The following is a 22,500-nucleotide window of genomic DNA, read 5'->3' as shown; positions in this document are numbered from 1 at the left end:
GATTGGATTGTGACCAGCTGGGATGGGCTGAGAAAATATTTAAGACTTGATTTTCTTTGGGCTGACCATGCACTTCTCCACCAGTGATTTCTCCCCATGGCATAACATCAATAAAGTTTGACAATTGGAACAAACCTGAGGGTTGAGTGATTCTTCCAAACTCATTCTTGCTACAACGAGAGATTCCAGGGATGAATGACTTGTCTTACAAAGAGAGATTGAAAAGGTTTGGGTTTGGATTCTGTGGAGGGCGATGACCCTCCAGGGGTAAGCCACGAGGCCCAGATCGCCTCCACGGAGACAGGCTCAGGGGTCCGGAAGGGAAAGAAGGGGTTTAGGAGAGCGATAGTTGTGGGGGACGCAATGGTTAGAGGCACGGACAGGCGGTTCTGTGGGAGTGAACGAGAATCCAGGATGGTAGTCTGCCTCCCTGGTGCCGGGGTACTGGATGTCTCCGAGAGGGAGGAAGCATATTTAAAAAGGAAGGTAGTCAAACGGATGTGATTGTACACATTGGTGAAAATGATGTAGGTAGGAAGAGCAGGGGGGTCATACGAGAGAAATTCAGGGAGTTGGGTGCTAGGCTAAAAAGTAAGACCTCCAGGGTAGCAATCTCTGGACTGCTCCCGGTGTCTAGTGCAAGTGAGGCTCGGAACAGGGAGATTCTACAGTTGAACGCGTGGCTAAAGGACTGGTGCAAGAGGGAGGGTTTTAAATTCATAGATAACTGGGAAATCTTCAAGTCAGGATGGCAACTGTATAGAAAGGATGGGTTACACCTCAACTGGAAGGGAGCAAATATCCTGGCTGGGAGTTTTGCTAGAGTGTTTCGGCAGGATTTAAACTAGTGTGGCAGGGGGTGGGGAACAAAACAGGAGGTCAGTAAATACTGAGGCTGGGGTTGAGCTGGGGGCCAGGGCAAGGCTAGCTAAGAAGAGGAGCACTCTGGAGGAGGAGGACCTGACTGGGCCTGGAGGTCTGGAGTGCATCTGCTTCAATGCGAGGAGCGTAACGGGTAAAACAGACGAACTTAGGGCCTTAATGCTTATGCGGAATTTGGATGTGGTTGCGGTGACGGAAACTTGGTTAAAAGAAGGACAGGACTGGCAGCTGAATATTCCGGGGTATAAGTGTTTTAGGCGAGACAGAGGAAGGGCTAAAAAAGGTGGGGGAGTAGCGATATTAGTTAAGGAGCATATTACCGCGGTGCAGAGGGTAGACAACTTAGAGGGGTCATGTACTGAGTCGCTGTGGGTGGAACTCAGAAACAGGAAGGGTGCAGTCACTATGCTGGGGGTGTACTACAGACCACCCAACAGCCCAAGGGAAGTGGAGGAAAGGATATGTCAGGAGATTCTGGATAGGTGCAGAAAAAATAGGGTTGTTGTAGTGGGGGACTTTAATTTCCCTGGCACAGACTGGAAAGTGCTTAGAGCTGGGGGTCCGGACGGGGAGGAATTTGTAAAATGCGTACTGGAAGGTTCTTTGGAACAGTATGTAGATAGCCCGACTAGAGAGGGGGCTATACTGGACCTAGTTCTGGGAAATGAGCCCGGTCAGGTCGTCAAAGTTTCGGTAGGGGAACATGTGGCAAATAGTGACCACAACTCTGTTAACTTTAGGATAGTAATGGACAAGGATGAGTGCTGTCCTACGGGCAGGGTGCTAAATTGGGGGAAGGCTGACTATAGCCGGATTAGGCAGAAATTGGTGGATGTTGATTGGGAGAGGATGTTCGAGGGTAAGTCCGCGTCTGGCATGTGGGAGTCTTTTAAGGAACTATTGATAAGGCTGCAGGATAGACATGTGCCTGTAAAAAGGAAAGATAGGAAAGGTAGGATTCGAGAGCCATGGATAACCAGGGAAATTGAGGATCTGATTAAAATGAAAAGGGAGGCGTACGTTAAGTCCAGGCAACTGAAAACAGATGGAGCTCTGGAGGAATACAGAGAGAGTAGGAAAGAACTCAAACGGGGAGTTAGAAGGGCAAAAAGAGGTCACGATATGTTCTTGGCAGGCAGGATTAAGGAGAATCCTAAGGCATTCTATTCATACGTTAGGAACAAAAGAGTTGTCAGGGAGAAAATCGGACCTCTCAGGGACAAAGGAGGGGAATTATGCTTAGAACCCAAGGGAATAGGGGAGATCCTAAATGAATACTTTGCATCGGTATTCACGAAGGAGAGGGGCGTGTTAACCGGGAGTGTCTCGGAGGGAGGTGTTGACCCGGTAGAGAAAATCTCCATTACAAGAGAGGAAGTGTTAGGTTTTTTAGGGAACATTAAAACTGACAAAGCCCCAGGGCCTGATGGCATCTATCCTCGACTGCTCAGGGAGACGAGAGATGAAATTGCTGGGCCTCTGACGGAAATCTTTGTCGCTTCTTTGGACACGGGTGAGGTCCCTGAGGATTGGAGGATAGCGAATGTGGTCCCGTTGTTTAAGAAGGGTAGCAGGGATAACCCAGGAAATTATAGGCCGGTGAGCTTGACGTACGTGGTAGGGAAGTTGTTGGAGAGGATTCTTAGAGACAGGATGTATGTGCATTTAGAACTGAACAATCTCATTAGTGACAGACAGCATGGTTTTGTAAGAGGGAGGTCGTGCCTTACAAATTTGGTGGAGTTTTTTGAGGAAGTGACAAAAACGGTTGATGAAGGAAGGGCCGTGGATGTCGTCTATATGGATTTCAGTAAGGCATTTGACAAAGTCCCACATGGCAGGTTGGTTAAGAAGGTTAAGGCTCATGGGATACAAGGAGAAGTGGCTAGATGGGTGGAGAACTGGCTTGGCCATAGGAGACAGAGGGTAGTGGTCGAAGGGTCTTTTTCCGGCTGGAGGTCTGTGACCAGTGGTGTTCCGCAGGGCTCTGTACTGGGACCTCTGCTATTTGTGATATATATAAATGATTTGGAAGAAGGTGTAACTGGTGTAATCAGCAAGTTTGCGGATGACACGAAGATGGCTGGACTTGCGGATAGCGAAGAGCATTGTCGGGCAATACAGCAGGATATAGATAGGCTGGAAAATTGGGCGGAGAGGTGGCAGATGGAGTTTAATCCGGATAAATGCGAAGTGATGCATTTTGGAAGAAATAATGTAGGGAGGAGTTATACAATAAATGGCAGAGTCATCAGGAGTATAGAAACACAGAGGGACCTAGGTGTGCAAGTCCACAAATCCTTGAAGGTGGCAACACAGGTGGAGAAGGTGGTGAAGAAGGCATATGGTATGCTTGCCTTTATAGGATGGGGTATAGAGTACAAAAGCTGGAGTCTGATGATGCAGCTGTATAGAACGCTGGTTAGGCCACATTTGGAGTACTGCGTCCAGTTCTGGTCGCCGCACTACCAGAAGGACGTGAAGGCGTTAGAGAGAGTGCAGAGAAGGTTTACCAGGATGTTGCCTGGTATGGAGGGTCTTAGCTATGAGGAGAGATTGGGTAGACTGGGGTTGTTCTCCTTGGAAAGACAGAGAATGAGGGGAGATCTAATAGAGGTGTACAAGATTATGAAGGGTATAGATAGGGTGAACAGTGGGAAGCTTTTTCCCAGGTCGGAGGTGACGATCACGAGGGGTCACAGGCTCAAGCTGAGAGGGGCGAAGTATAACTCAGATATCAGAGGGACGTTTTTTACACAGAGGGTGGTGGGGGCCTGGAATGCGCTGCCAAGTAGGGTGGTGGAGGCAGGCACGCTGACATCGTTTAAGACTTACCTGGATAGTCACATGAGCAGCCTGGGAATGGAGGGATACAAACGATTGGTCTAGTTGGACCAAGGAGCGGCACAGGCTTGGAGGGCCGAAGGGCCTGTTTCCTGTGCTGTGCTGTACTGTTCTTTGTTCTTTGTTCTAATACTCACTAGAGTTTAGAAGAGTGAGGAGATCTAATGGAGGTATACAAGACATTAAAGGAGATTGACAGGGTAGACGAAGAGCATATGTTTCCCCTTGTTTGACATTCTAGAATGTGAGGCCATGGTTTTGGGTGTAAGGGTGACAGATTTAAAGCAGAAATGAGGAGAAATTACTGCACTTAAGAGGTCGTGATCTGTGGCATTCTCTACCTGAGTGTAGTGAACACCAGAACTCTAAACAAATTTGAGATAGATAGGTTTTCAATTAATAGCAAGAGTTCTGGAGAATGGGCAGGGAGGTGAAGATGAGGCCAAGATGAGATCAGCCATAATCATAGTGAGTGGCAGAACAGGCTTGAGGGGCTTAACTGCCTTCCCCTGCTCCTAGTTCTTATGTTATGTTCAGCAACAGTCTATCACAAATCCTAATCCTCCTGCAACATTTCTATACTGTCATGTTGAGGACACTCACCTTTTGTCAGCTGAAGTTGTGCTGGGAGCATGAACTCCTTCAAGCTGTAGGCACCCCCCACCCGCTCCCCCCCCTCCCCACCCCACCCCCCGCCATCTGCTCTCTTCTGAAACTTGTTGTCGCAGGGGTGGTAAATAACTTTGCTGTTGTTGTTGATCTCAGGTAGAGTTTCAATTCCTTTATTCATGCAGAAGTTAGGTCCAAAGTCTTCAGCAGCTTTACCAGCCTTGATTTCTATGGATACAATGTCCACCAAAAGGTATATCTTACCCAAGCACTGCTTCTAGCATTAGATATCTTGGTTTAAGCCATACCCAAACTTTCCATTTTAGCTGTCACTCACAGCTCCACAATTACTATTCTATTCACCTTCTGCTGAAAAATTGAACTTAAGAGCCTGGTCTCCTCTGACTACTGGCTGAAATCTTTCTTTCAGTCTGGTGTTCTCCCTCCCCCTCCCAGGAATTATTTTGAACAACTCTCTGTTTCAGTTGAGGCATGTCTCACAAAAAACAGTCTTTGAAACCATAGTCCATGCAAACAGCCAGCTTGCAAACTATCAATTTAAGTCATTGTGGTGAACCATTGTTGGTTCCCACCAGGTAGTGCTGAGCCATGGTCTGGCCAGTACTATGAGTCTGTATATATGTTACTGTTGGGGTTAGGGTTGGGCTGTTCTACCTGTTAATATAGTTGTTATGGTACACCCCAGTCGGCTCCGCCTCCTGGGAGAGATATAAAGGTCACTGCTCTGCCTGGTGACCCTTTCGTCTGGGATCATATACTGTATATGGTAGCTCTGTTATTGTTGGCAATAAAAGCCTTTATTTCCCGAGTACATCACGCCTCTCGTGTGTTATATCGCGCATCAGTCATAAAGCACAGCGCAGCATTTTTAAAAATGTATTATCTGAAGCTCACTTCAATTCCCACATGCACCACATTTCTAACTTTTGTACCCTGCTCTATAATCCCCTGTGTGCCAGTGGATATTGTCCACTTTTGTATACTTTTTGAGCCACACCCAACTGTTGACTCAGCTGCTTGAGCACAATAACTAAAAGACAGTTAGAGTACAGGAATGAGATAGAGAATCTGGTGAACTGGTGGGGTAACAATAATCTCTCTCTCAATGACAACAAAATGAAGGAGATTGTCATCAACTTTAGGAAACATAAATGTCTACATCAATGGGAACGAAGTAGAAAGGGTCGAGAGCTTCAAGTTTTTAGGTGTCCAGATCACCAACAACATATCCTGGTCCTCCCATGCCGACACTATAGTTGAGAAAGCCCACCAATGTCTCTACTTTCTCAGAAGACTAAGGAAATTTGGCATGTCAGCCACAACTCTCATCAACTTTTATAGATGCACCATAGAAAGCGTTCTTTCTGGTTATATCACAGCTTGGTATGGTTCCTGCTCTGCCCAAGACCACAAGAAACTACAAAAGGTCGTGAATGTAGCCCAATCCATCATGCAAACCAGCCTCCCATCCATTGACTCTGTCTACACTTCCCGCTGCCTCAGCAAAGCAACCAGCAAAACTAAGGACCCCTTGCACTCCGGACATACTTTCTTCCACCTTCTTCCGTTGTGAAAAAGATACAAAAGTCTGAGGTCACACACCAACCGACTCAAGAACAACTTCTTCCCTGCTGCCATCAGACTTTTGAATGGACTCACTGATGCGCGATAAATCACACGGGAGGCTGGATGTACCCGGGAAATAAAGGCTTTTATTGCCAACAATAACGGAGCTACTATATACAATATACAATCCCATACTAAAGGGTCACCAGGCAGAGCAGTGACCTTGATACCTCTCCCGGAAGGCGGAGCCAACTGGGGTGTACCATAGGACTATATTAACAGGTAGAACAGCTCAACCCTAACCCCAACAGTAACATATCTACAGACTCATAGTGCTGGCCAAACCATGGCTCAGCACTCCTGGTGGTAACCAACAATGGTTCACCACATTCACCCCTCCTTTTAAAACAAAGGCCGGCGGGGCACAAAAAAACAGAACAACTGTTCATCTGTCTATAAGTTCAAACGGTTTGGGGGACCGCACCGTCGCTGCGACCTCCTCAACACCGGCGATGACGCCGGTTCAGGCAATCACGGTGACCTTCTCTCCAAGGCGGTGTCCAGTGACTCCTCCAGTTCCTCACGGGCCGGTAGACCACGAGGTGGTGACAATCCGCTGGACTCGAGCACGCCTCGAGGTGGCGACAATCTCCTGGACTCAGGCAAGCTGTACACGGGAGTAAGAGGGTTAAGTGGTGGTCCCGATACTGCCCGCGCCGTGTCAGGAGAAGAGATAATGGTCGGGGGGTTCCTAACTGGGGGTGTGGGAGCGACTGGGGTTTCCAGGCCCCCTGCCGGCACCAGATCTCGAATCAAGACCGTGTCCTCTCGCCCGTCAGGATATGCCACATAGGCATATTGAGGGTTGGCGTGGAGGAGATGGACCTGTTCAACCAAAGGGTCGGACTTGCGGGTCCTAACATGCCGCCGCAGGAGGACAGGTCCTGAGTACGTCAACCAAGACAGTAATGAGGTCCCAGAGGAAGACTTCCTAGGGAATGAAAACATTCTCTCATGAGGAGTAGCGTTGGTTGCCGTACACAGGAGTGAGCGGATGGAATGGAGCGCATCAGGGAGTACCTTTTGCCAATGGGAGACTGGAAGACCTTTAGACCTCAACGCCAGTAAGACAGCCTTCCAGACTGTAGCATTCTCTCGTTCAACCTGTCCGTTACCCCTTGGGTTGTAGCTCGTGGTTCTACTAGAGGCAATCCCATGTGAGAGCAGGTATTGCCTCAAGCCGTCGCTCATGAATGACGAGCCCCTATCACTGTGGATATAACAGGGGTAACCGAACAGGGTGAAAAGATCCCGTAATGCTTTGATAACCGTGGCAGCGGTCATATCAGAACAGGGAATGACAAAAGGGAATCGTGAGTACTCGTCAATCACATTGAGGAAGTACACGTTCCGATCTGTCGAGGGAAGGGGGCCCTTGAAGTCCACACTCAGTCTTTCGAAAGGACGAGTAGCCTTAATGAGGTGTGCCCTGTCAGGTCGGTAGAAGTGCGGTTTGCATTCCGCGCATACCTGGCAGCTTCTGGTTATGGACCTAACATCCTCCACCGAGGAGGGTAGATTCCGGGCCTTTATAAAGTGGAAGAGCCGAGTGACCCCCGGATGGCAGAGGTCACTGTGGAGAGCCTGTAATCGATTCTCCTGCACACTAGCGCATGTTCCACGCGACAGGGCGTCCGAGGGCTCGTTGAGCTTCCCTGGACGGTACATGATATCATAATTGTAGGTGGAGAGTTCGATTCTCCACCTCAAGATTTTATCATTCTTGATCTTACCCCGTAACGTGTTGTTGAACATGAACGCCACGGACCGCTGGTCCGTGAGCAGAGTGAACCGTTTTCCCGCCAAGTAATGGCGCCAATGCCGAACGGCCTCCACAATGGTCTGGGCCTTTTTTTCCACCGCAGAATGCCGAATTTCAGGGCCTTGGAGGGTGCGAGAGAAAAAGGCGACGGGCCTGCCCGCCTGGTTAAGTGTGGCGGCCAGGGCGAAATCAGATGCATCACTCTCCACCTGGAAGGGGATGGACTCATCAATAGCGTGCATCGTGGCTTTCGCGATGTCGGCTTTTATTCCTGCAAAGGCTAAGCGAGCCTCTGTTGTTAGGGGAAAGGAGGTAGACTTGATGAGCGGACGGGCTTTGTCTGCGTAATTGTGAATCCACTGTGCATAGTATGAGAAGAAGCCTAAGCATCTTCTCAGTGCTTTGATGCTAGTGGGCAGGGGGAGTTCGAGGAGGGGACGCATACGGTCTGGATCAGGGCCAAGGACCCCGTTTTCCACCACGTATCCGAGGATAGCTAGCCGGCGCTTGCGAAATACACACTTCTCCCTGTTGTAGGTCAGATTCAGGCGAGATGCAGTGCGTAAGAATCTAAGAAGGTTGGCATCGTGGTCCTGCTGGTCATGGCCACAGATGGTGACGTTATCCAGGTACGGGAAGGTAGCCCGCAGCCCGTTCTGGTCCACCATTCGGTCCATAGCACGCTGGAAGACCGAGACCCCATTCGTGACACCAAAGGGAACCCTTAAAAAGTGGTACAGATGACCATCCGCCTCAAAGGCCGTGTATTGTCGGTCCTCTGGGCGAATGGGGAGCTGGTGGTAAGCAGACTTCAAGTCAATGGTGGAGAACACCCGGTACTGCGCAATCTGATTGACCATGTCAGATATGCGCGGGAGGGGATACGCATCCAGCTGCGTGTATCTGTTAATGGTCTGACTATAGTCTATGACCATCCGGGGTTTGTTCCCATTCTTAACCACCACGACTTGCGCTCTCCATGGACTAGCGCTAGGTTGGATGATCCCTTCCTTGAGGAGCCGCTGAACTTCAGATCGAATGAAGATCCGATCCTCAGCGCTGTAACGCCTGCTCTTTGTTGCGATGGGCTTGCAGCCTGGCACGAGATTCTGGAATAGGGAGGGTGGGGTAATCCTGAGCGTCGAGAGACTACATGTGGAGCGCGTTGGGCAATTTAGAGGCTGCAGTGCTCCCACTGAAAGCGGAGGGAGTGGCCCATCGTACTGCAGGGTTACACTCTTCAGGTGGACCATAAAATCTAGTCCTAGGAGTATCAGCGCGCAAAGGTGCGGTAACACAAGGAGCCTGAAGTTCTCGTAAACCGTGCCCTGCACCGTCAGGTTGACCACGCAGCTCCGTGGCACGGTGACAGACCGGGACCTTGACGCCATCGAAATTGTCTGCTTGACAGTCCGAATCTGGAGACCGCACCGCTTCACGGTGTCAGGGTGAATGAAGCTCTCCGTGCTCCCGCTGTCAAACAAACAATAAATCTGGCGTCCGTTTACCTGTATGTCCATCATGGACTTGTCGAGTCTGTGAGGCTTGGCCTGGTCCAGGATGATTGACGCCACCGTTGGATCGTGGGTGCAACTGCAAGCAGCAGAGATGGTTGGTGACGGCCCCTGCTGGCCATTTGCGGTCGGTGCTGACCAAAATGGCTGCCCCCATAGGTCGCACGTGGTCGATGGCGCCAAAAACGGCGGCCCCTGCAGGTCGCACGTGTCTTGCGACTCCGTCGTTAGGAATGCTGACGTCTGGAATCGCACGTGGTGGAAGACCTCAAAGACGCAGAAGACAAGGAGGCCGGCTCCAGGGAATCACACGCCGCACTGCTATGTTTGGAGGGTGGTTTGGTCCGGCAGACTTTGGAATAATGCCCCTTCTTGCCACAGACGGAGCACAATACCGCTTTAGCTGGACATCGCTGCCGAGGGTGTTTCACCCCCCCACAGAAGTAACACCGCGGGCCACCTGGAGCTGCTGCCGTCGTCAGGTCCGAGGCTGGAAACGCAATCGCGCAGTTTTTCGAAACCGCTGAATAAAGTGGAGTCTGCGGCTGCACCTGCCACAATGTCCCCACGCGGTCGTCGGGGTACATCTCCAGACTTTTGGAGGCCGTTTCTAGAGCGTCAGCTAATTCTACGGTTTTAGTGAGGTCGAGGTTACCTTGCTCCAGCAGCCGAAGGCGAATGTACGACGAGCCGATTCCCGCCACGAACGCATCTCGAACTAGGTCACTCATATACTGGGCCGCCGACACTGGCTTGCAGTTGCAGGCTCTGGCTAGCTGCTGAAGTTCACACAGGTACTGTTCCGTCGTTTCGATGGGCTGCCGCCGTCGAGTGGCTAGAAGGTGTCGAGCATGGATCTCATTCGGCGGTTTGTTGTATCGTTTTTTGAGAAGCTCGATGGCCCCTTTGTAGTCTTGGACCTCACGGATCGCTAAGTATACAGCGTCGCTTACCCTCGCGTGGAGGACCCGCAGTCTGTCGGCGTCGTTGTGGACCGCTGTGGAGGCGTCGAGGTAATCTTGGAAACACTTCAACCAATGGTCGAAAGTGTTCAATGCTCCCGCCGCACATGGGTCCAACGTAAGCTGCTCAGGTTTCAGCATTTGCTCCATGGTTTTCTTTTGGTTTTTTTTGTCAAAAAAAAATTTTTGTTGGCAATAAAATTGATGCGCGATAAATCACACGGGAGGCTGGATGTACCCGGGAAATAAAGGCTTTTATTGCCAACAATAACGGAGCTACTATATACAATCCCAGACTAAAGGGTCACCAGGCAGAGCAGTGACCTTTATACCTCTCCCGGAAGGTGGAGCCAACTGGGGTGTACCATTGGACTATATTAACAGGTAGAACAGCCCAACCCTAACCCCAACAGTAACATATCTACAGACTCATAGTGCTGGCCAAACCATGGCTCAGCACTCCTGGTGGTAACCAACAATGGTTCACCACACTCACCTTGCATTAAGTTGATCTTTCTCTACATCCTAGCTATGACTGCAACACTATATTCAGCACTCTCTCATTTCCTTCTCTATGAATGGTATGCTTTGTCTGTATAGAAACAATACTTTTCACCACATGTTAATACAGGTGACAATAATAAATCAAATCAAATAATTAGCACCTAGTCAGGCAATCACTTGCAGCTGATTGACAATTAACTGCCACTGCAGTTTCTGTTAAATGGTGACTAACTTGCAGTTTCTTTTAAAATTCAAAGTTAAATTCAAAAAATTAAACTAACTAAAAAGGTAAAAAATGTAATTAGATAAAAATCACCCAGTACTATTTACCAAATAGTCTCACTTACACTAAATTCCATTATTTGCATTCTATTCATGATGCACTCTCCTGTAATCACTCTGTGTGTTATCTCAGAAAGTGAGACAAGGGGGAGAGATGCATAATATTATGGTGATGGAAGTAGGGGCTTTGGTCATGGGCACCATAGTGGACTTGAAGTGCAATTCAACATCAAATAGAATACTGATGCTGTACACCAGTCCAAATAATAGTAGGTAGAATTACATAAAAATAAAAGCTGTTAAATGTTCTTACCTCAATGCCCTCAGTTTCCTCAAGGAAACGCTTACACACAGACATCAAAGCTTCTTCTGGCCACTCATGGAACCAGTTTATAGATGTGCAGTTTACCAAAGCAGGAAACTTTCGAGCACGCACTCGCAGAACTGAACCCACAGGTGAAAAACACAAAACAACCTGCAAAATAAAAAAAATGACACTTTAAAAAAGATAATCAGTACTATAACTTGTTAGTTATAAAGAATTAAAAACTTAGAATTAACTTGTAATTAAAAATAAATCAAAGTAAAGATTGGTTTTAGTTGCATATTTAATTGGTGCATTTATAATTATAAAATTTGGTTTATTACTGATGCTATTATCATTCCAAAACAACATCACAAAAAAGATTTTTGCTCTCTCATCATAATTATTTACACTGAATTAAAGAAAAATGATTTATAATAAGAATTCCAAAAATATTTGATTCATTATCTCCAAAGTAGAAATTAAACATGAGAACTGGTAGCTTTACATGGATATAGGCAAAATGTTCATTGCAGTCTATGAAGAACTTAATTCATATTTCCTTTTATCATTGAGCCAGTTGCTTCGGCAGGCTGGTTTGTTTTCATTTTTGTTCAAGGTTTTGCAGGCAAAGTGACTTGTATCCCAAAATTTAGAGGGTAATATGGAACATTGGTTCTTAATTGTTTATTTTGCAATTTTGAGGAAAGATATGCAAACCAGTGACAAAAGGTCCAGTCTCACTGTAATCATTCAAACTAAAGAACTGTAAAACAAACACAGCAAGAAAGGCCACAACACAAGAATCAATTAACTACAGAAATGGCTACATGCACAATGTATATTTAAATTAATCCGATTCCACATCTACTTTCAGTAACTTCAAGAATGTCCCTTGCCGAAAACACCACCCCATAAGGTTTACCTTTATAAGCCAAATCCAACAAATAGTTAGCACATACAATTTATCTTTATTTAACAGGGTTCAGTGTAGAATCTTTGAGGTTTGCAAAACAGCAGCTTGCTTTTGGAGGAACTTGTATTTCCAGCTGGGTGTGGCTATGATGGTAATTGTTCATCCTGCTTCTCCGCTTTCTACTTCTGCAGTACAGAGCTAATGCTGCTACTGATATACCATTTTTCTCTTTGGATGTTGTCCTTGAGAAGATGGTGGTGAACCATCTGTAATATGCCTTTTAAGGAATAGCAGCAGGCCATCACTAAAGAAGAACAGTCATGTGACACCGTCTCAGTTTTACTTTGATCTATACATAGTATACACATCTCTGCTGCTGTTAACTTCAAACTTTCCATCTTTGTACATTTGTATTTATTCATAATTTGAATAAATGAACCTACAACGTGTTTATACAATTCCTCATGAGTGATTAGTGTCTTTATATCATTGTAAAAACATGACATAGAATTCAGCAGTGGTCAAATAGTGTGGCAATAAAACTAACTCCATGTGCGACACGGTAAATATCCTTAGATTGTGCTACATGGCATGAGACAACCTTTAACGAATTGGTCAGACTGCAACAAAGCTGTAGTGTCAGAGTATGTTGAAATTGCACCATGGTAACTGTACAGAAAAACATTGAAGACACAGTGCTCAAATAAAGCTGGTAAGCAAATGGATCCTTCCTGATGAGTGGGACAGTGCATCGAGAGAACCAGATCCAGGTTGGTTCAGTTTGAAAAAGTGAGTGACAAGGGTTTGGGCTTGAAAGTCAAGCAAAAAAAAAGCCATCATAAAAATCATGCAGAGAAATTTATGCATATAATGGGTGGCTTTAAGAGTTGCTGAACAGTATGGCTCCTGCTCTGCCCAAGACCGCAAGAAACTACAAAAGGTTGTGAATGAAGCCCAATCCATCACGCAAACCAGCCTCCCATCCATTGACTCCGTCTACACATCCCGCTGCCTTGGCAAAGCAGCCAGCATAATTAAGGACCCCATTCACCCCAGGCATTCTCTCTTCCACCTTCTTTTGTCAGGAAAAAGATACAAAAGTCTGAGATCATGTACCAACCGACTCAAGAACAGCTTCTTCCCTGCTGCTATCAGACATGGGGCCTGATTTTACCAAAACTTTGCGCCTATTTTCGGGCGTGAAATCACGGTAAAGTTGGGTGTCGGGCCTTTAACGCGATCTGCACCAGAATCCAAGCAGATCGTGCCTTTACCGACACCCGATTCGTGCGCGGGTCCGGCCCGCGCCTGAATCGGGCGGTGCGACAATTTAAATGCACTTGCATGCATTTAAATCGACTTAATGAACCGCGCGCTCAACTCTACCGCCAAATCCCACTTTACCGTCTTCTGGCCCGATCCGCATCCGCGCTGTAATCGACCTGCAAAATAAAAGTCTGAAGTCGCTGCTGCAGCCTCCGAAGAGCGGGGTCAGAGACTGCAACGGCTCTCTGACCCAGGTCATCCTCTGGTCGGGGCAGGAGGGCGGTGGGAGGAGGAGAGGGGGTGTGACGTCTCATCCCCTGGGGGGGGAGGTTGGTGGGAGGAGAGGGGGTGTGACGTCTCATCCTCTGGTCGGGGGGGTTCTGCTGCCTGTCTGCGGCCAATCCCTCCTGGCACCATCACTGGTACACTACCAGCCACAGATTACTCTTCCCTGCAGGTGTGAGAGAGCAGGAGAGATGGCTGTGGCTGGTAGTGTACCAGTGATGGTGCTAGGAGGGATCGGCCGCTGACGGACAGCGGAACCCCCCCGATCAGAGGATGATCGGTCACACCCACTCTCCACCCCCCCACCCACGGGATGATCGGTCACCCCCCCCCCCCCACCCCCCCCCCCACCCCCCCCCGACCAGAGGATGAACGTCAGAGAGCCGCTTTCTGCTTTTTTTTTTCGCGCCCGGGCGCTGTCAGATTTTTTTTGAACTGCGCATGTGCAGTTCCGAGCTCCGATCGGTCCGCCAGCGCTAAGCCCCGCACACAGCGCGAATCAGACTGGAGCCGGCAAAACGCATATGGGCGTGCTGCAAAGAGGATTCCAGGCGCGGATCTATTTGACGCCCAGATCTGGCACTTAGACTCCATCTTTGGACACTAAGGGGCAATTTAGCATGGCCAATCCACCTAACTTGCATATTTTTGGATTGTGGGAGAAAACTGGAGCACCTGGAGGAAACCCACGCAGACATGGGAAGAACATGCAAACTCCACACAGACAGTCACTCAAGGCCAGACAGTCACTCAAGGATAGTTACTCAATGCCTGGGTCCCTGACATTGTGAGGCAGCATTTAGCGCCAAGAGCTATATCTAATTTCTTCTTGAAATCAGACAGCGTTTTGGCCTCAACTACATTCTGTGGTAGTGAATTCCAGACATTCACCACCCTCTCGGTGAAGAAATTTCTCCTCACCTCAGTTCTAAAAGATTTATGATTTTTAAAATGTGGGCTGAATTATTTCTGCGTATTCTGGTCTAACTGTTATCCTCTAATCTCTTCCATCTGAAGATGGTACTTGACTTTGTTTGCTGCATTTAACAACATGAGTGGTTGACTGTAAAATGACAAAACAAAATCACAAATATTCCATTAACCATACCTTTAGTTGCCTCCTCACTCTTTCTATGAAAAACTTCCAGCAGTTTTCTTTGGTATCCTGCAAACCCAGTAATTTAACTTCATTTCTCATGGCGCCAATAATATTTTCAAGCTCATCATCCTGAAAAAGTCCTGGAATCTCGCCAGACGCCAAAAGGTCATTCATAAGCACGAGAAACATCTCCTCTGCCACTTGGGAATCCGTCATCATAAATACTGTTCCATGGTTTTTCACTCCAGCATTGATATACTGAGCACCAAGATCAATCTAATTTAAACAACAATGTTAATTTAAATCAATTTTGCAACTCATTTAACAAATTATTTGTTTGTTTTGATTCCTCGATATAATGATAAGACTTAAGGTTGGAAGGATGTATAGATATTCTGGGGATTGTTCAATTCATTTGAGGGTACTTAAAAACTTTGCTAGATGAAACTATAAATGTATGAAACAGTATTATCACTCGATAAACAATGACAGAATTAAATTTTATTTTGTAGCAATATCATCAAAAAGACATCTTATATACGTTGCCCCCTTTCATATACCCTGTGGGTAAATCTACATCACAGTGACTTCAGCGGTTCAAGAAGGCAGCTCACCACCTTGTCAAATGCAATTAGCTAGGGCGATAAACTAGCCAGTGACACCCACATTCTGTAAATGAAGTTTTAAAAACTGCTCCTGCACTGGAGCAGGAAATGTCATGGCCAATACATTATTGTGGGGTTGTGTAGAAATGGTGACAAGGACTATGAGTTCAACAGTATGTTGTAAAGAACTTCAGCAGCTCTTTCACACCCTGCCTGTAGCCACGCTGCTGAGGATACCTGCACCACCACCAAGTCACTTCCCATGCACGGAAATGGAAATATATGCATGAATACACATTCTAAAGGCATGATCTTTCCGCCCCACTGCACTGGTTGATTACCATAGCGGGGCAAAAAATTTAAGCAGAAGGCTAAAAATGCGAATTGTGCCCAATGTTGGGCCATTCATGATCCTTCAAAGCCATTTTTGCCAAGAAATCAGCTTTGTGAGGCTGATTTAAATATTTATATGCTTATTTAAATCTGATTAGAGAACCCTGGGACATAACTATCTGGGCTCACTTAGCTTTCCGACCTCATTGGTGGAGGTCTTCACCGGGCAATGCCAAGGCACGGGCCTGAGGGGCCTCATGGGGGATCTGAAGGAGGTGGAGCCAGACAGGGGTAGAGGCAAATGGGAGGGGGTAGGCCATTAGGAAGCGATGGAAGGGAGAAACTCTGCATCGGTGGTGGGGGTTGGTGCTTAGGGGTCTGCAGGGGTGGGGTAGTGTGACAGGGAGATGGTGATGGGCAGGTGGCAATGGGAGTCTGTGGGGGGTTGACAATGGGGGAGATCCATGGAGGTGAAATCCATGATTGGGTGGGGGGGCGTTGACAGATCTTAATATATAGGAGATCAGGGCGCATACATAGCAGTCTGCAGCCAGCTTCCTCGGTGAGCTTAGGCTCCATCCCCTCTGCCCCCCTCTACCAGCATGAAACTCCTGATTGCCAAATCTAATAGAGTGTGGGAAAATTTCACGGGGTAGCTCGCTGAAAAAACCAAAGTGAAACACTCCGGTTTTCAGACTTCTGTGAAAATTTGGGAAAATTCCATTGCACTTCTTCCTCATTTTGGTTGGGGCAATCCATACTTACATGCAAAGAATAATACTGAAATGGCACTAACAAAAAATTGGATAACTTGATTGCATAGAACACAGGCTAAAGCCACAAAACCTGGCGTAAAGCCAAAATGGGCTGGTTCATGTACCTGCTATTCTGACTGTCTGGCCCGAGTCCAGAGTCTGTGGGCATTGTGATCATTCAGTGCAGTGGTTCTTTGGTTTACTGAGGCCTGAGCACATTGCGTGGCACACACCTGGACACCTCCCTCTCTATGCCCCATACATTGAGGGCCGATACATGATTTCCTTTGCCCCTATGCTTTGTTGCTTCAACCATTGGTGGAGCTGCTGGTATGTAGTATTTCTTCAGAGAGTAAGGGAATATGAACATCTGGCCATGCAGTATCAGCCCATCTTCACTGATAACTCCTTTTTCATGGCATAGAAAATGCAGAGTCCATGTGGAACTCTTGATGTTGCAGATCATCCGTTCATTGTAATGTCATGGAGCTGCCTACATGTGTGAAACATTTGCAGGGCAGCTTTGAATTTGTCAATTCTGTATGATGTCAGCACTTGAATTATCATAATATCATGATCAGCATGCTCAATGATGGGTAGGTAAACCCTTGAGACAGCAACTGCAAGGTAAGCTTCTTACCATACTTATAGGTTACACTGGGGTGGTACAAAGGCTATACAGCTGATTCCATTTCTGAAGCCAAACATGCCCTGCTTGAGCTTGAGCATCATCCATTGCAGCCGTGGTGATACAGTATGCAGGGGCTTTTTAAGGATGGTGATGAGCGACTGGTGATCAATTTCAACACTGGCACGGTGGCCATAAATTAAATCATGAAATTTCTGAAAGGTGAAGACAAGGGCAAGGAGTTCCTTCTCAATCTGGGCATAGCATGCTTCAATGTCAGTGAGAGCCCTTGATGTAAAAGCCACTGATTTGCCATACTGAATGCACACTGTTCCAAGACCATGCTGACTCACATCTGCTAATGAGAGTATAGTTGCTCAGACATCGTAGTATTGTAACACTAGAGGGGCTGAAATCAGGTTCTTTGAGTTTGTTGAATGTGGTGTTGTGGTGCTCCTTTCAACACCATTCTGCATTCTGGTGGAGCAATTGATGGAGGGGTCCAGTCACTTCACTGTAACAGGGAATGAATTTTGAAAGATAAATTGTCATGCCCAGGAAATGCTGCAGGGCATGTTTGGCTTCAGAAATGGAATCAGCTGTATAGCCTTTGTCTTGTCTGAGTCTGGCTTCACACTATCGACAATGTGATAGTGTGGCCGCTCTGACTCTAAATCTGCATTTGATAGGGTTGAGTTTCAACTCAATGGTCCTGATTTTGTCAAGGACTAGATGTAGGCGTTCATCATGTTCTTGCATTATGGGACCCCAATAAGGATGTCATCAATGATGATTTCACAAGGTTGCACTGCAAAGAGCTCTTCCATAGCCTTTGAAAGACCTCACCACTAGTAGAGATCATAGGGCATGCACAGGAACCTGTAGCAGGAACCATGAACATTGTGAAGATTCTGCATCAAATGGGATTTTCAAAAATCCACATTTTGCATCCAAGATACTGAAGACGTTGGCATTGGCATGTTGGCTATGACCTGTTCAACTATGTTTTCACTGGATGGTGGGGTCTGTTAAGGTGAACTGAGTCAATGCAAATTCTGACTGTGCCATCTTTCTTTTCTGTAGCTACCATCGTGGAAACCCATTCTCTAGCCTCATCAATGGAGGCTAATTTTCTACTCCCTTCTGTTTCATAGCAAAGGGTACCCTTCTTGGAACACAGGCAATGAGTGGTCATCCAGCATCATGTGATACATAACAAGTAGTTTCCAAATAATATCACAGTCAAACAGGACTTTGTATTCTAGCATATCTGGGGTTTGGTTCTGTAGGGTGTCTACATCTGGTCCAAGGTGGATTAGCCCTGGTGCAATGCTGTATGTGGAATTGGAATTTGCCTTGGATATAGTCCAAGGTGACCATAACTTCCATTCATATGCTTTGTTCACCATATGCAACAAGGATTACCTTGTTGGAGAAATCTAGTGCACCAGGCTCAACTTTCCTGAGGCAGTTCTGACAAGACCTTGCATTTTGACCTTCTGTATGCCATTGCTGTGAGCAATGTTTAGTGTTGTAAATATTTCACCCTTTTCAGTGAAAGGTTGCAATATGCTTTCAGGAGTTCAGGGTTTGAGTTACCTCCAACTCATTCACTTTGGTTATGTGCTGAGCCTTAGAAGGGTAACTGGCTCCAAAGTGTCTTGTGGTGGTGGCAAGTTGATTTGGCTTTGACAAACTTGACAAAATGATTCCATTTGCCACAATTATTGCAACTCTTGTTGAATGCAAAACACATGCTTCTTTTCTGTGGGTGCTGGCCACTATAGTTGGACAGGGCGTATTATATATTGAGATTATTTCAGTTTCTCTTCTTAATTCCTTAGTGTTCCACTATTCATTCAACATACAAGTATTTAGTGGTGGATTTCAACATTAGGTTTCTTTCATAGAGCAACTGCTTACGCACAGTATGTGTGTGTGTTCCACATACTACATGCTCTCTTATATGCCATAACTCTACCACTTCGCCCGCCACGCAATCGGCGTGGGCGAGGGACTGACAACAGAAATCTCTGTTGACCTCAGGCAGGAATTTCCGGTATCGTCCAAGCGAGGCCGTAAATTCCCGCCCATGGAGTTCATCAGTGAGAGTACCAAGTAAGCGCTTTTTTGTTAGAATTTTGTTGAGGCATAAATCAATTGTATCAATTCATCAGGTTTCTGATTAGCACTACTGAAAATGTATCTATCCATGATGGCATTTATTATAGACATACATATTTGTTCAAATTTCTTTAATAGTACTTCAGGGTCCTCTGGGTCTCCCCCTTCTTGGAATACAAAGGATTCCAATTTTTTCACAACCTCTGGTCCTGTCAGGTCCAGCAACATGTAGGCTTGGACTTTCTTCAACTCATTGCCAGACTGGCACACATTGGCCGCGATTCTCCCAAAAGCGCTAAATTGGCAGGAAAACTGTTCTAGATCACAACTGTTTTGTCAGTTCAGCTTCTTACCCGAATCTCCGCACTCTGTGCACTACACAGGTCCGAGTCGTGAATATCATTAAAAACCCGGGGGGGGGGGGGGGGGGGGGGGGCTATTCACGCCGGAGTCTGACAGTTCTGCGCATGTGCAGTGGTCCTGATCTGTCAGACTCCCTGTTTGCTGGCCAGCTCAATCGCTGGCCAGCCCGGCACACCCACAGTGCTGTCCTCCTAGCCCCCCCCCCTCCCCCCGCCCCCCACCACGGCTCGATCGCGGCCCCCACAACAATTCCCAGGCCAGCCCTGACCCCCCGCCATCCCCCCAGCCCCGGAGTGCCCTGATGTCCAGCTCCCCACATCCAGCAGTGGCGATCCCCCCAACCCCCTCACCCCGGCAGACCCCCCCCTGCTGATAACCCCGCCCCGCCGGGGTTAGGCCTCTCCCAGGAGGCAGACACACCCCCAGCAGACCACCCCGCAGACTGCCCCAATCGCTGCCCTCCCTCCATCCCAGACCGATCCTGTCTGCAGAGTGGCAGTGGGACCTCCCCACCCCCACCGATCACCCCTGAGCCCCATCCACAATAGGTCCCGCCCACTTGGCACTGCCGATGCCCAGTGGGCAGTGTCAAGGTGCCCCCTGTGCACCCTGGCATCAAGGTGTCCCCTCGGCATGGGCACCACCTCCCACACTGCCCGACTCCCTGGGGGGCCCAGATTGCCTCCCCTTCATTCCGGCGGGTTCTCTTGTTAGTTTGCCGAACGTGGGGAGCTAGTGTAAACCCCACCAGAATGAAGTACTCCTGGCAGGGTGGAAGATTCAATTGGGACCCAAAAGTTCCCAATACGTAAGTTTAAAACATATTTAAAATACATTTAAAAAGGTTCAAATTCAGACCCCGCCGGTTTCCAGAGTGGTCTGACTGGCGACTGCTCGCCGGCTCTGGGGGATGCACATGCGTTCTCGGCACATGCGCAAATCCCAGTACAAGGCCGGTGACGCGCATCTCCCACCACAACCCGCCAGAAAAGTTGCGGGTCGCGATGGGAGAATCGCAGCCATTATTTTTTCTTGAACGTTTTCCAATTGTCGGTGATGTTTTCATCAAAAATTAGTGGATTTGATGTGCATAACTTCTTGTGCCATCTCAGCCAGCTCTTGGCACAATGTAATATTGCAGGGTTGTGTGGGATTGATGACAAGAACCTAAACAGTTTACTATAAGGATCTTCAGCAGATCTTACATGCCATGCCTGTAGCCAAGCTGGTGAGAACTCCCATGTCACGACCACCACATCACTTCCTGTGCACAGGTCATGGAAATATATGCAATACACATTCTAGAGCAATGAAGTCATATCAATATATCTTTAAAGGATATCCAATTGTTGTGAATTTTCACTACTCCAGCAACAGTGCTAGAATAGTTCCATTCTTTAGTCTTCAATGCATCTTTTGACACAGTTACACTTGAAATATTCAAATTTCATTACTTTTTTCTTTATTTTCTTTCCTTTATGATGCTTTAGTTACTAACTCTCAATGTAGTATATGATTCCAAGGACAGAAGAAGCCCTTCAGTACTTTATCCATCTAACCAATATTCATATCAGAGTCTAGAGAGCAATGGCCTGAAATAGTTAGATTCCCACTCCCAACCTGAAATGCAGCAAAACTAGGGAACACAGGAAGATAGGAACAGAAGTCATCAGATCACCTAACCTGCTCCACCATTTAATACGATCATGACTGATTGGACACTTCAATGCCTTTTACATCCATTATTCCCATAACTCTTTATGTTATTGTTAATCAGAAATCTATCAATCTCTGCTTTAAACATACACAATGACTGAGCTTCCACAGTCCTCTGAGATAGAGAATTCCAGAGATTCACAACCTTTTATGTAAAGAAATTTCTCCTAATTTCAGTCCTAAGTGGCATCCCCATTATTTTTAAATTGTACCCCCTGGTTCTAGACTCCCCAAACAAGGGAAACATCTTATTTGCAGCTACCTTGTCTCTTTCTTTTAAGTATTTTGTAAGTTTGAATATGATCACCTTTCATCCTTCGAAACTCTAGAGAATACAGGCCCAGTTTTCCCAATCTCTCTTTGTAAGACTGTCCCGCCATCCCAGAACAAGTCTGGTGAACCTTTGTTGTTCCTTAGTAGCCTCCTTATGTCTTTTTCACAATTTTTTTCTTGTACCGTCAACAAATTTAGTAACCATATCTTCAGTCCCTTCATCTAAATCATTTATATCAATTGTAAAATGTTGAGGCCCCAGGACTAATCCCTATGGCATACCACTTGTTATATCCTGCCAACCGGAAAAGGACCCATTTATGCCTTCTCTGTTGCCTGTTAGCTAGCCAATCTTCTATCCAGTGCCGGATTTAGACTTGGTGAGGCCCTGAGCTATATAAAGCTTGGAGGCCCCTTGTTAAAAAGTTACACCAAAAGGTCTCACAAAGGTGCGTACCAAAACAGGACCTTGGGTCGCCACATTTGCATCACTTCCACATTTGCAACGCTCACATTTGCATCACTTCCAGTGTTTTCCTCAGCTGAGATTCCAGACTCTGTTGTCTCAGTAGCAGAGGCACTAGGCTGTGGTTGTTTTGGACTTTGCTGATCACCTTGGGTTTATGGATCCTTACCTGTTTCTGGAGTAAAGTAACTGTCAACGTTTGGTAATTTTTTGAGTTGCTCTTCAGGCTGGTGCTTTCTTTTTCTTTTCTGGTATCCGCTCTTAAATGTTCTCTTCATTGTAAACCTTCTGAAATTTTGTGAGCCCCCTGCGGATTGTGAGGCCCTAAGCTGTAGCTTGTTTAGCTTATGCCTAAATCCGG

At 46.9% G+C, this 22,500-nt stretch overlaps 1 protein-coding gene across 1 annotated transcript in view; it reads right to left on the bottom strand.

Annotated features, from left to right (window-relative positions):
- Window positions 1-22,500, bottom strand: part of LOC144501720 (dynein axonemal heavy chain 17-like) — an 832,067-nt gene that overhangs the window by 255,177 nt on the left and 554,390 nt on the right. Inside the window, exons 55-56 of the mRNA XM_078225682.1 lie at window positions 14,886-15,152; window positions 11,320-11,481 (exon numbers count right to left, since the gene is read on the bottom strand). Coding sequence (XP_078081808.1) covers window positions 11,320-11,481; window positions 14,886-15,152 — 429 coding nt within the window. The remainder of the gene's footprint in view (window positions 1-11,319; window positions 11,482-14,885; window positions 15,153-22,500) is intronic.

This window comes from Mustelus asterias, chromosome 12 (genome assembly GCF_964213995.1).
Source record: "Mustelus asterias chromosome 12, sMusAst1.hap1.1, whole genome shotgun sequence".
In the NCBI taxonomy this organism is placed as follows: Eukaryota; Metazoa; Chordata; class Chondrichthyes; order Carcharhiniformes; family Triakidae; genus Mustelus; species Mustelus asterias.
This window is presented reverse-complemented; position numbering and strand designations above follow the sequence as displayed.